This window comes from Diorhabda sublineata, chromosome 2 (assembly GCF_026230105.1).
Source record: "Diorhabda sublineata isolate icDioSubl1.1 chromosome 2, icDioSubl1.1, whole genome shotgun sequence".
Lineage (NCBI taxonomy): Eukaryota > Metazoa > Arthropoda > Insecta > Coleoptera > Chrysomelidae > Diorhabda > Diorhabda sublineata.
In genome coordinates, this window is record NC_079475.1 from 6,317,916 (window position 1) to 6,331,079 (window position 13,164).

At 32.6% G+C, this 13,164-nt stretch overlaps 1 protein-coding gene across 1 annotated transcript in view; it reads left to right on the forward strand.

Annotated features, from left to right (window-relative positions):
- The window catches only part of LOC130452643 (disintegrin and metalloproteinase domain-containing protein 11), a 768,870-nt gene that overhangs the window by 533,520 nt on the left and 222,186 nt on the right, over nt 1–13,164 (forward strand). The window contains exon 4 of the mRNA XM_056791998.1: nt 8,527–8,675. Coding sequence (XP_056647976.1) covers nt 8,527–8,675 — 149 coding nt within the window. The remainder of the gene's footprint in view (nt 1–8,526; nt 8,676–13,164) is intronic.

The window sequence follows — 13,164 nt, forward strand, 5'->3', positions numbered from 1 at the left end:
TTTATAGCAAGAAAGAGAAGAAAGCTTCAAGAAACCACAAAACAAATAATAACAGGGGCAGGAGAGGTGGGCTCACACTTGATGAGAAAACTAAGTTTATGCAAATAAAGAATAAATAAGGAAGCAAGACAGAAAACAATTCAAATATACGTCAATGGGACGTTAATAGAATTCGAGAAAGTAGAAAATTTTACGTTTTTGGGTGTAATACTAGATAATGAATGCTAAGAAGAAAAAGAAATCAAACCAAGAAGTAACAGCTGTGCCGACAGCCTTAGAAGAATATTAACATCGAAAAAGATATTCAGATTAACGAAAGTTAGAATTTATTAAATAATATTGAGCTCCACCTATGACTCTGAAACTTGGATAATGACGAATACAACTTAACAGAAATTGGAAATCTGAAAAAAAAATACTGAGAAGAATTTTTGGACGAAAACAGAAAGAGTAAGGACGGACTAGGTCAATTAAAACAAAAGGACAAAGACAGACTCTTGAAATGAGTTGCTTGGAAGAAAGAAGTAGACTGAGAAAACGGTGGAGGGAAATTAAGGAAGAAAACCTTAGAGGGGGAAACATCCAGAACTGGAAAGAAAAGCAAGGGACCGAAAGACCGAAAGAAATGGAAGAAATTACAGGGCTATGAACCTGATATATTTATGCTTCCAAATGTTCTTGATTATAGATCTCTTTTGATTCAAAATTAGTTCCTTTCATAATTCTTTATGAATGAAAATTTGACCTTTCGACTTCTTTTAATCTTTATCAAAATATGATATTTCCCCTTTTATTTTGGAAAAACTGGAAATATCGCTACCCTTGAACTTAGCAACGTAGAATGGTTCACCAGTATTTGTTTGACAGAAGTGTTCGAAAAAATCAAGGAGCCAATCGCAGAAACTTAATCATTGTCCATCAGTACAATGCGAAATCTCACACATAGTTCGAACAGAAACACCGTTGTTTGGCACCCAATGATTTATTCTTAATCTCGCAGAATTCCACGTATTGTCATCAAACGCGAGAAATTTTCCGTCAATAAGTTGATTCGAAGTCAAAATTTCATTAGAAAATCTAAACAGAGGAAAAAGCTTGGAGATTAAGTTATCATCTTTTTTTTAACTGATTGTGCTTGAGGATTTTCAGTATAAATTCAGTGAAAAGTTTTTAAAATAGTGGATATAATTAAAAATGTTGGAAGGACATGTTTTTATCTGATATTTGTTGTGAGTTCTGGAAGCGGATACTTACAAAATACTGAAAGTTGTAGCCCTCATATATACAATGCGGTCCATATGTATGGAATAAATTCAATTTTCACGTTAATATGTACTATGTGAAAAAAACCCAAACAGGTCGATTTTTATTATTAAATCAACCACCATTTACTTCTTGACAATAACCGAGACGATTTTGGAGTTCTTGTAGAACTTTTGTATGACCTCAGGAGTTATTTTGTTAATTTTTTCCGTATCTAATTCTAACTCTTAGATCAGAAATATTGTCTGGTCTATTGAAAACTACTTCTATCTGTTCTGTTAAAAATGAAGAAAAAAGCTTTGAAGATACTGAAATATTAGTCAAAAAGCCAAATAAATAATTGATATGAATCTAGTAAGCTGTTATTTAGGCATTAAAAAAAGACATTTCAATTATGAATAATTGCGGTAATAGAACAAGATCTCAAAAGGAGTTTGTGAAATTTTTAATAATATATATTCTTATCTATCTAGTCTACGGTTAGCAAAAAGTTTCGTGAAACTGGACATGTGAAAAATATTGAAAAACCAGGTAGAAATATTCAGTTAAGAAAAAAAGTTAGATGTACTTCTACAGATCCAGAAAAATCCACGTAAGATAACTCAAGAACCTGCTACAGACAATTATGTATAATCATCATCTACTTTGAAAGTTTTGCATGAAGAAAATTACCAAATACAAAGTTCAGTTGGTTTAGATGTTAAATGATGATAATTCTGATATAAGAATTCTGTGAATTGATGATGGATAGAATTAACGCAGATTTACAGTTCATAAACCAAATAGTTTGTTCTGAAGGAGCGAAGTTTCATTTAAACGGAACGGTTAACAAACACAACTGTAGATATTGTAGCAAATTAAATCCACACTGGATGTCTGAGGCTCACACTCAATATCCTAAAAAATTGAACGTTTGGGCTGGTAACATTAACAATACAATTATTTTTTTGAGATGAGGTTGATTTAAATTTTTTCATTAACTTGTTAGTGCCTACTTCACAAATACTTTCTTCTGAAGTTATTCATCCAAATTAGATGAATTTATCTATTTACTATCAACAAGACGGAGCTCCACCGCATTCTGCAAGTAAAGCTAGACTATCTCCATTCTATGTAAAGTTATCAAAATATTACATTTAAAAATTAATTTTCTCAGTTATGATTTACCAAATTTAAAAAACCTCATACTGCAAAGCCGAGGACTACATCCAGGTTCCTTTCCTATTCAAGACTTTCGAGAGGGTGCTTATAATTCAGACTAGGTGCTAGGGGAAGATAATATTCTCATACTGTGAATTGTCAATTTAATAATGAAAATCCACCTATTTCAGATTTTTTCACATAGTACATCATAAAACGTATGGACCGCATTGTATATAGTATATGCCTTAGGTGATTAAGACTCCTATTAATTTACTGTTAATTGATCACTCATACACCACCGATATTAATAATATGAAACAGGAAAGGATATACAGCATGAATTTCTGATTAAAAGCTTGGTTCATGCTTTTGATCTTCATACACAATAATCTGTGATTGAGAATCATCCACGTCTGCATAAACCAGTTGTCAATGGTTACAATAATCGTTTTATGATTAGTTCTATAAATATATCTCAAATCCTTCATTCGTACATAACACTAAATACATCTGCACTCTTCTATATTTCCTACGTTCTTTCATAAATTTTGAGAGGGCGTCACTTTCCACATTTTACGGCAGCTATTTCTGCACACTTAGGTTGAGAAAACATCGAGATAAATTTGAAGTGGGTTAGAAACAGACCGCAAAACTTGTAAAGATCGGTCACAAAGCGATGATGTTCCATAAAATTGGGAAAAGTTGATGTTTGTAGTACTTAAGAGTTTCGGATTTATCACCAAGAAGTTTAAGGAATCTCCCATCTTCAGTGATTATTTGTTTATTGATCCGAAACGTTACTACTGATTGTTAGTAATAGTTATAAGATGAGAACATTTTGAAATATCATCGAATGATCGAGTTCTCGAATAATTTTTGTGACGGTTGTTGAACCAGATCAAAGAAGGCATTTAAATCCATTTTGACTTTTTTGCCTTTTGTTTATAATACTTGGAATATTGATACAGATAATTCAATAATACAGTTTAGCGCTTGGAACAACCTAGAATTTTTATCTATAATTTCTTTTCAAAATAACTGCTACAACTATAATTAATTATTCAAATTTTTCACTTTCTAATTATTACAAAGAATTACTAAATCATTTCACTAGGTATGGTAGGAATTTCTATCTATAAAATACTTTACCGTTACTTGCTAATATCCTTATCAATTAATTTCAATTTATCTTCAAATTTTTCTCACGTAATTGATATTTAGGAAAAAGTAAGCTCAGATACGTTTGAATATTATACAATGAAACTCGTTCATAAAACTTATTCTATAAGTACTGACAATTTTATACCCTTAAGGTTCCAACTGTCTTCTGGATTCCTATGCTTCAAGTAATCACCTCTATAAAGCAAACTAATGGGACGATCTCAATATTCCAGTGTGTGCGCTGGTCAAGAATTTCTTCAGTCGATTTTTGATTGTCTTTAATTCAGGTCTTCATGAAACAAAAGTTTAGGTAAAATCCAATACTAAAAATGTCTCTCGCAAATAATGCCGTGTCTTTTTGGAAAAAAGTTTTCAAAACTTCAAGTACCGTTGTCAAACAACTGACTGGAATATGTTCTCTGGAGAGTTCGAATTTTCTAGATTCTAAATAAGAAAATAAAAGCTGCCAAAGAAATTTATTACAATAGGAGACTCGCCAATTCTCGTTAAATTTCTGAAGAAACATGGTCCATTGTGAATGATCTGAGAAATAAGGCTTCTTCGTCGAGCATAATCTCTACTTCGACTGATAACCTCAATAATTACTTTGTGAATGTAGGCAAAAATTAATCAAACTCTTTCTCATGATCCGCTTTCATATCTCCCTGAGGTCAATAATTACATCAAAAATGTTTTCGAGCCTACCCGATTGCACGTTAAATCACCTTACCACACGTTGCAATACTACAGTTTCAGAGCAACATCTCCCGCATGGTTAAGTTATAACTTACCAACAGAAGTCAGCTTGTAAGGGTTGATAACTTTTACAAGCCAATAGAATGTGAAGTGCCCCAAGCCTCAGTACTAGGCCCTATAATACCACAATTTACGTCGTTTAATCCGTAAAATTCTAAGTGGTTATTGTAGACAATTCCTTCAAATGGGAGTTACATATTGCCGCCTTATCAAAGAAATAAGTTCCTCCTGTGCTGAGAACAGTTTCCAGAAACCTGAACTTATCCACCTTCTTAACAGTCGATATACCCTTCCATTCTGGGGTACGTGTGGTGCGACTCAATTTGAGAGAATTTTCAAACTACAAAGGAGAAAGATATCTACACAGACTAAACAAAAATTAGTTGCACGACTATACACTTAGGAACGTGGAGCACGACGTTGAGAATTAGTTAAGTGCTCAATATTTTACATTTAAAAAAATGCACTATCACTTGCCAATTGAAACCATCTTTACCCGAATTTCGTAATAATTTGAAGGCATATTTACTGGAAAGTGGTTCGTAAACAATTTACATTCTAATGATAATATTCAATTCCGGACATGCTGCATACCAATTAAATTCCGCTATAGACTTATACATATATTAGTTTCCCATAAATACCATATGAAATCAATCACAATGACGACTAATATGATATATAACAAAAATGTTGTCTTTATTGTAGAAATTTCATCCTCTTCCATAAATTTGTTCACCACTTTATTATCCCAAATCCCCATATTTGACAGCCAGTTTCTTAAATTTAACTATGAAACTATGCATCCGTTGTAATCACACCAAACATCAAAAATTTTCATTATCGCCATTTGTTGATTGACGGCGAGAGGCCTTCAATGTGTGAGAACGTAATAAATCATTATCTTCGACTTTGATTGTGTTTTAATAACTTCGGTGAGTAGTTTCAATAAATAATTACAATTTATGATAATTTTCTTGAGAATGTCTCTTTATGGCGAACGATTTCCTTGGCATGTACAACGACCTGAGAATCTAGATATCTCCTAAACCATAAATTTTATCGAGTTGAATAAATAGTACCTTTTTGATAAAAAATCGATTGAAGATTAAATTTTTTCCTTTCGTTGTATAGTATAGATTGTCTCTGTAAAAGTTACGGTTTGTTAACCATTGGGCGTGAGCCGTCTTCATGTTATAGTTACAAAGTTTGTTATTTCTTAACGTCGTGCTTTTATTGTCTTTTACTTGACTGGAATCACCTTTTTTGATAAATAGTGTCTTACAATTAACCTCATTAGTCTTTAACGACCTTCTGGTTCAACAATAGTTACATTTTGAATGTTACCGGAAAGTATCACGAATTTTTCGCATCTTAAACCGAAATCAGCCTAATATGATATATTCCAAAATATAATGACGTGATCTCTGTGACATAGCAGCTTCTGTTCAAAATCATACACAATTCGAAAATACTTGAAATCTAGCGTTAGAGCTGTTTTAAGTAGTTGAGTTGTTAACATCTTCGCTTCTGCAAGTAATCCCGCTCACATCAACATCTGTTACTTTGTCATTTGGTGACAGAAGACAGAATTTTTTGATCTTTCCGATAGAATCAGCGCTCATAGATTTCTGTGATAATGTTCTTGGAAGAGGCCATTTCTGAAAAAACTTCAAATGATCCAGTATTGCAGACTAGTTGTATTTCTCATCTTCTATGAAAATGTTACACTTTTCTGTATCATATGTCTGGTTCTGTGGAAGTATTTGTCTTTGCAAATGATAGAGTGAAGTTTCCCAAACTGTTACCAACACTAAAAAAGCTTCTCCTTCCAATGAGAACTGAGGTTCTCATATTCATCATCTTTCTGTTTATTGACGACGCAGTAAGTTTTCATAATAAATAGTGAGAAGAGCAAGAGCAAGAGTGAGAAAATTTGCACTATTCTCCTCATTGGAAACAGAGGTTCAAAGCAACCATAGCAGCAATGAAATTATGTGAAATCGAAGGAGAATATACAGTTAATAAATGAACAGCATATTGTTGGTTTAATCGTTTCAAAATGGAGATTTGATACACTATTAATGTCGAGGTATATAGTGGCAAGCTGATTTGAATGTTTAAGGTTTTATCAGAGAAATATATAGGTTTAGTTAACGGAGTGCTCTGTTACATACATACTGTGAAAGCTGCGAGGAAAAATATTGAAGAGCTTGGTGGCATTAAACTTTAAAAATGCCGAGCGACAATAAATGTTTTCCATCTAAACCCAAAGAATGGTTTCACCAAATTTGTTCTGAAGAGCCTGCTGAACGATAGACTAAAGGCATAGGATACGATGGGCTATACTCGAAATTTCGATATCTACTGTTCTTCTTCGTGATTAGGACAACTGTTACTAATTTCTAAAAAATCGTGTTGAAGCAAAGTAAACAATGCAGCATCTCTTTGGGAAAGATCAATATTAGATGTGATTTTTCTGATGTAAATGAGTAGTGTTGAAAGTCGTTTACTGATCAGTTCTACAGGGAATGATTCCCGAATGTAGATATACCTTCCGAATCAGTGTTTACTCCATGGTGCAAAATATTCTATGCTGAACATTTCGTAGAAATTGAGGAATCACATTTAGAGGTTAATGCTGAAGATAGAGTACTTTGAGATATGCGAATACGTCAAATCTGACATCGCCATCTTAAAGTTTGACATTCTTCATGGTGCACGTACTCACAATGTGTTGTCACACGAGTGCTCTTGGTTAAGAAAGTGGAGTAACATTTTGGTGCGATGATTTTCTATGACTTTCGAAGTGGATATACCAACAGCTTTGTGCCGATCATCTCGTTTCTATTTGATGATGAAGCATTAACCCGAGACACCGTGTTTCACTGGTATCCTAATTCAATAGCGGCTGTTTTGCCAGAAAACATTGAGGCTGTGGGTGAACGAATGCTGTATGTGTCTTTCAAGATGAGGCAAATTCATAGAAAGTTGTTCGCGCACGAAGCACTTTGAAGCAAATGGTCGACTGTTAATTCTGAATAATAATAATAATAATTGCAAAAAAATCAGGGACACTAATCGCAGAAGACGAATCATTCTGCACCACGACCTGCGATCTCTCATATATCATTTCAAACAAAAACGTTTTTGAAAAGTCAAAACATCGAATTGATGGGTCATCCGCCTTACAGTCCTTGTTTGGGACCCAATCATTTATTTTTATTTCCACAGATAAAACATGTATTGAGAGGTCAACGTTTTTCTACGCACGGCAGTTGATGCGTTCAAATCGCTTTTTTTGTTGGTGTACCTCAATCGGAATGGGAAAAATCGTGTTCACGTTCAAATGCATGCAAAAGTTTATTGGTTTGGTAGATGATATTTTGGCCATGGACATATCCAATTATGAATATTTGTTGTTATATGTCTATCTCAAAACTTAAGAAACAACCCTTGTATTATGAAAAAAGCTACATTGGCATATAAACTAACCGTCTTGAAAATGCATAAAAGTTTCATGAATTGATGGAAATGATAAAATCTGTTAAAATTAATGAATAATTTAAGGGAAATATTCCAAAAAGCTTCAGGTAGAAATGGTGGTTCAGTAAATGAAAAATGTAAAGCCGTTTTAGGAAAAAAACAGCGGCTTAAAATCCCTCGAAAAAATTCATGGAGTTTTGACAGAAAACTTTGAAATTGATGTTCACATAGAATTTTCAGATTTGAGTTGTTTCAAATATACATCGGTAGATATTGAGTTTTTCATATTATAAAAATGTATTATTAGATGAAAGGCAAAATATGCGGATATATAACATAGGAAGACACTTTCATATAAATTATAATGAAATATTTTTTTAGTTTCGATGGAATAATATACAAATACCTCATTTGTGGGTATTAGAAATAAATATATTTATAAAAAAAAAGTGAAATGTTTATTTTTAAAATTAAACATATTTCGTTTTCTAGTACATATGTATGCGCATATTTCATGGAAATTTCTCTGATATAAATCCGCTCTTCAACCATAACTTACATAGTTGTACCAACTTCACCAAACATTATTTTTTATACATTTCTAACCAATAATTCGTTATTGTCGATTATAGAAATTGAGAAAGTTCTTTCTATTCTTAAAAATATTATTTTGAATAGAATGCTAAACCAACATGTTTTATTTTTTCTTTATTTCAGGAGAAGTGGAGAGACTTCTTCGGGAATACACCCAGAATCAGGAGATGGTACGAAATATCGGTTCCCATTATTATCAGATTATCTATCCTGTACAATTGCGGCAACATAAGAAAATGGGAATATCGACTAGGGAGATAGGGTCGTCTAAGGTACGCAAAGCCAGGAGTACGGTATGTTACAGCACTTTTTCATCTCATCTAATCACTAAGTTTCATTTCATAAAATACAGCAATAATATATAGATTTAATTGAAAAAAAATCGCAGCAATATTCTTAATTATGTCAACTATACCATATGTTGAACATTCGCTCATTACACTACACAATTGTCATGTAAAAATCATTATATATATATATATATATATATATATATATATATACAGAGTGTTTCGGGATTTGTTATTGGCCTTAATATTCGCGATATCAGATCACTACTACTACACCAATACTCACAATTACTGTCTGATGCGCGTTTCAAAAACCAAGTTGTCTTCAGTGACTGAAGGTAAACTAAAACGTATTGACTTGACTTAACTGTTTTATACTAAATTTTGCCATCAATAAACCTTATCCTGCGAAAATTAATTCCAGGGGGATAACCTCCTTGGCGGGAATCTATTATTGGACACATTTTTCAACAATTTTACTTTATTAACATTTATATCATGATTTGGTATTTGGTATTCTATTACCCAACAAATATTTTAATGTATTGTTGGATTTATCCCTTTGGATAAACAGGATTGAGAAGCAAATTTTCATGTTTTTTATTTTGAATTTGAAAAAAAATAGTTTCACAAAGAGATTTCTTAAACTCACGAGGGTTAAGTAACCTATTTACAATTCTCTGAGTGGTAAAGTCAATTAAATGATGTACTAAGAAATGGCCATTTTATGTTGGATACAATGAAAAGAATCAGTAGGAATGTACCTTCATGAAGCGGTGTTTTTCCTAAATACATAAAATACTAGCTCATTTCTATATTTTTAATCACTAAAGTATCTAGAAATGGTAACAGTCCATCATTTTCCATTCCATAGGTAAACTTTATAGGCGGTCTTTATAGTTGTCTCGTCCGGGATTAATAATTTCGTTAGGTTTTATAAAATTTGTAATTGGTTCTTTTCAAGATTTTTATTTTTCTAGATTGATTTTACATATTAAATTGGTTGCTAAGAAGAAAAAAAACGTTATAACATTCTCGATCATTAACAAAAATGTAAAAATCAAATAAAGATGAACATAATGAAAAGATACAACAGATGGATCTTTTCAGTTCAGTTCCAAAATTAATTCATCCACGTTTGCCTTTTTCCTATTAATTATAGCGAAGATATCATCCACCACATTCGCCGAATATTTAACAGAGTGGTGCATACTGTCGAACATCATGTTATTTACATGAAGAAAAAATTGAAATGTGGGAAAATTCAGTAAATTTGCCTCAACTTATCAAATAAACACTATAGTAATTGCTCGAAGTATGCACTTCTACACACTTTCGGAGCCTATGGAAGATACTGAAATGTTCACTAATTAAGCTGGTCGTACACAAGACGGTTTTTTCAATTCCCTAATTTATATGTACTTAAATATAAGTTCTGATTTCGCGAATTAAAATGCCTATAACTTTTTTATTTTTATTTATGTCAAAGAATTATTTTCACGCATATTTCACTTCCGAATTTTTTGCATCAAGTCCTGGAACACTCTGTATAGAGAAGGAAAACGTCCTATTTTTCACATAGATGAATGGAAGGATTTATTCTTTTCCTATGCACTTAAAAAGATGGAATGGTTGAGCCAATTATGGACACTAGAAACCACTTCCAATGGCGCTCATCTTTTAATAGGCTTTTCTCTGGACTATTTACATTTCAAAACTATGTGACTATCAGATTGAAAGTAGGAGATAGTCGTCCTAGTACATACTGCCGAATTGAACAAGAAAAAAATTTTTTTAATACAGTACAAACAAAACAAAAACTAGATTCAAGTATTTCAAGCACATTTCTTATATATTCTTGCTGTAGCTTTCAAAATACGCCTACGTTCATTTTCAACCATTATTTTTTCCATGTACATTCTTCTATTTCCACATTAATAGTCTTAGCATTCTGAAAAGCTTTAGAAATTTTGTAGCCTGCTTGTAAAAAATTACATAGAATGTTCAGTAGATTTCCGTGATATAAAATTATTTTACACCCCTTATATTGTATATAGAAAACATTGGAATCCATCACTTGTTTTGTCTATTATTTAGAAATCCAAATCTCACAAATGTCTCGACATATCGCAAATAAAACAACATAATTATGAAGTTTGAAACCGCTAAGCGGCAACTGGCTTTTGTTTATAATAACTAATATTTATCTTTAGTTTTGAGATACACTAATAACAACCAAAATTTGTAATTGGATTCGGTTTTATTGTTTATCAAAATATTCTCCATTAAAATCAATACTCTTTTGCATACGTATGAACTAATTGTCGAAGCATTTTTTAATCTGCGAGAATAAGAAGAAATCACTAGATGTCAAATAAGAACTTTACGGCGGATGACCCATCAATTCGATGTTTTGACTATTCCAAAACATTTTTTCTTAAGCTGATGTGTGAGCTTATATTGTCTTTGTTGCAGAATTTGTCTTCTGCGATTGATTTCCCTGATTTTTTCGCACACTTCTGGCAAACAAATGTTGGTGCTACGTTCAGAATAGACCGTTGTCCAATAGAACGTTAGCGTCATGTCCAGTTATTAGACAAAACACACGACCATTTGCTTGGAAGTGCTTTGTGCCCGAACAACTTTAAGCACCACGATAGAATTTTTCAGCATTTCTTTACGCACAGCATAAAGTTTAAAGTATCTGTGAACAACCAAAGCAGTCTTATGACTACACTTTAATAGTTTGTTCACCAAACTTTATGATTGCAATGTCAGATTTGACATATTCACATCAATTTTGCCATACCTCAAGACTTAGACAAGTAGCAGCCACAACAAATTATTTCTCAGAGTCTGTAATGTAAAACACTAAAAAATATTGAGCAGAAGTCCTTATTTACCATTTTTCACTACAGCTTCCCGACTATGATTTTTTGTGAGGACCCAATAAGGATCTTATCAGGTAATTCTGCAGTCTGGTAAGGTATAGGTCAGGATTACCTGACAAGGTTGATGATGTTTGTAACGTTCTGATCAAATTTACTTTATACAGTTCTTATCTGAACTACCTTGATAGTCCTGATCAATTTTGCCTTAACGAAATTGCCTCATCAGTTCCTTATTAAGCTTACCTCATATATTTCTGATCCAAGGATTGCCTTGGGCTGCTTTAATCACGATTACCTAGCATATTCCTGATTAGATTTTTCTTCTGGTTTGTTACGGTGTAGGAGGATCACACAAGCAAAAATTATTAATAAGAATACTCTATCGATACTTTTATCTACCATTAAGTTTGCTCTAAAAATTAATTTTTAATTCCTTTTGTAATTTTTTCTCTTAACCACCACAATATATTTTCAATGGGATTGATATCAAAATTATTGGCGACCAGATTAAAGTCTCAATATTGTTTTGTCGAAACTATTGTTGAAATGAGCGGGCGTTGTGGACAGAGAAATTTTCATGGTGTTGAATCAAATCATTTTCATTATAAGGTTATTTACCGTTGGCAATTTGATGTCCGCCTGGCCATTAATACTCATCCAAACCTAAACATCTGGTGAAAATTTGTCGAATTACATATTGTTCTTCAAATCTGGAATTTGGTGATTCGTAAACGCCAATAACTCATTGCACGCCTCGAATGTTTTTCATTTGCGAAGCTGATTCGTTCCCAAAAATCCAGATCAAGATTCACATAATTTAGTGCACACAACTCTGGATTGCTTGCACTCATTTGAAAGCAATGCCTTCCTAGTACCCAGACAGGAGACTCTTCTTTAGGAAGTGGTATTCGTTTATTCAGTTAAAGTATATAAATAACTGGTACTCATGTGGGGTAAATGATTAATATTAAATTGGACGCCACCACCAACGAACGACGTTAACAAATAATAAAAGAAGGCAAAGAGCTGGAAACACCCTATAAATTGATTTAAACAATCTAAAACTATCCCCGGACACGATTATCCAAATAAATTTTCAATGCAAGAACAATAAGAAAAGTTTCAACAACAAATAAGTTTATTGGAAAAATAATAAATTCACGTCGCATCAACTACGTATCAAAAAAAGGTCAATGAACAAAAGTAGTTGAAAATTGAAAACAACTCAGATTTATTTATATATTATCTATGGAAATCCGGGATGGTTGCAGGCCTCAACTGGATTTCCAGATATTTAAGTAAGTTGAATTTGTAGTCTGGTCGTTGGATCATTTGTGATTGAAACCTGGCAGCTGTAGAAAAGCGAATATGAAGAATAAAATCACCACAAAATTCACCAAAATTAACTTCGATTTGAAGTGTAGAGGAAGAATTTGATTCAATTTTAAGGTTTTATTGAACGGTGCTGCTATTGGCATCCTCCGAGGAAATTTCCGTGGCTCTTAGAGACACGGAAATTTTCAAAGAAACAGATCAGAATGAAGCTTTTTCCGTATCTCTATTATATGATCAAAAATCAC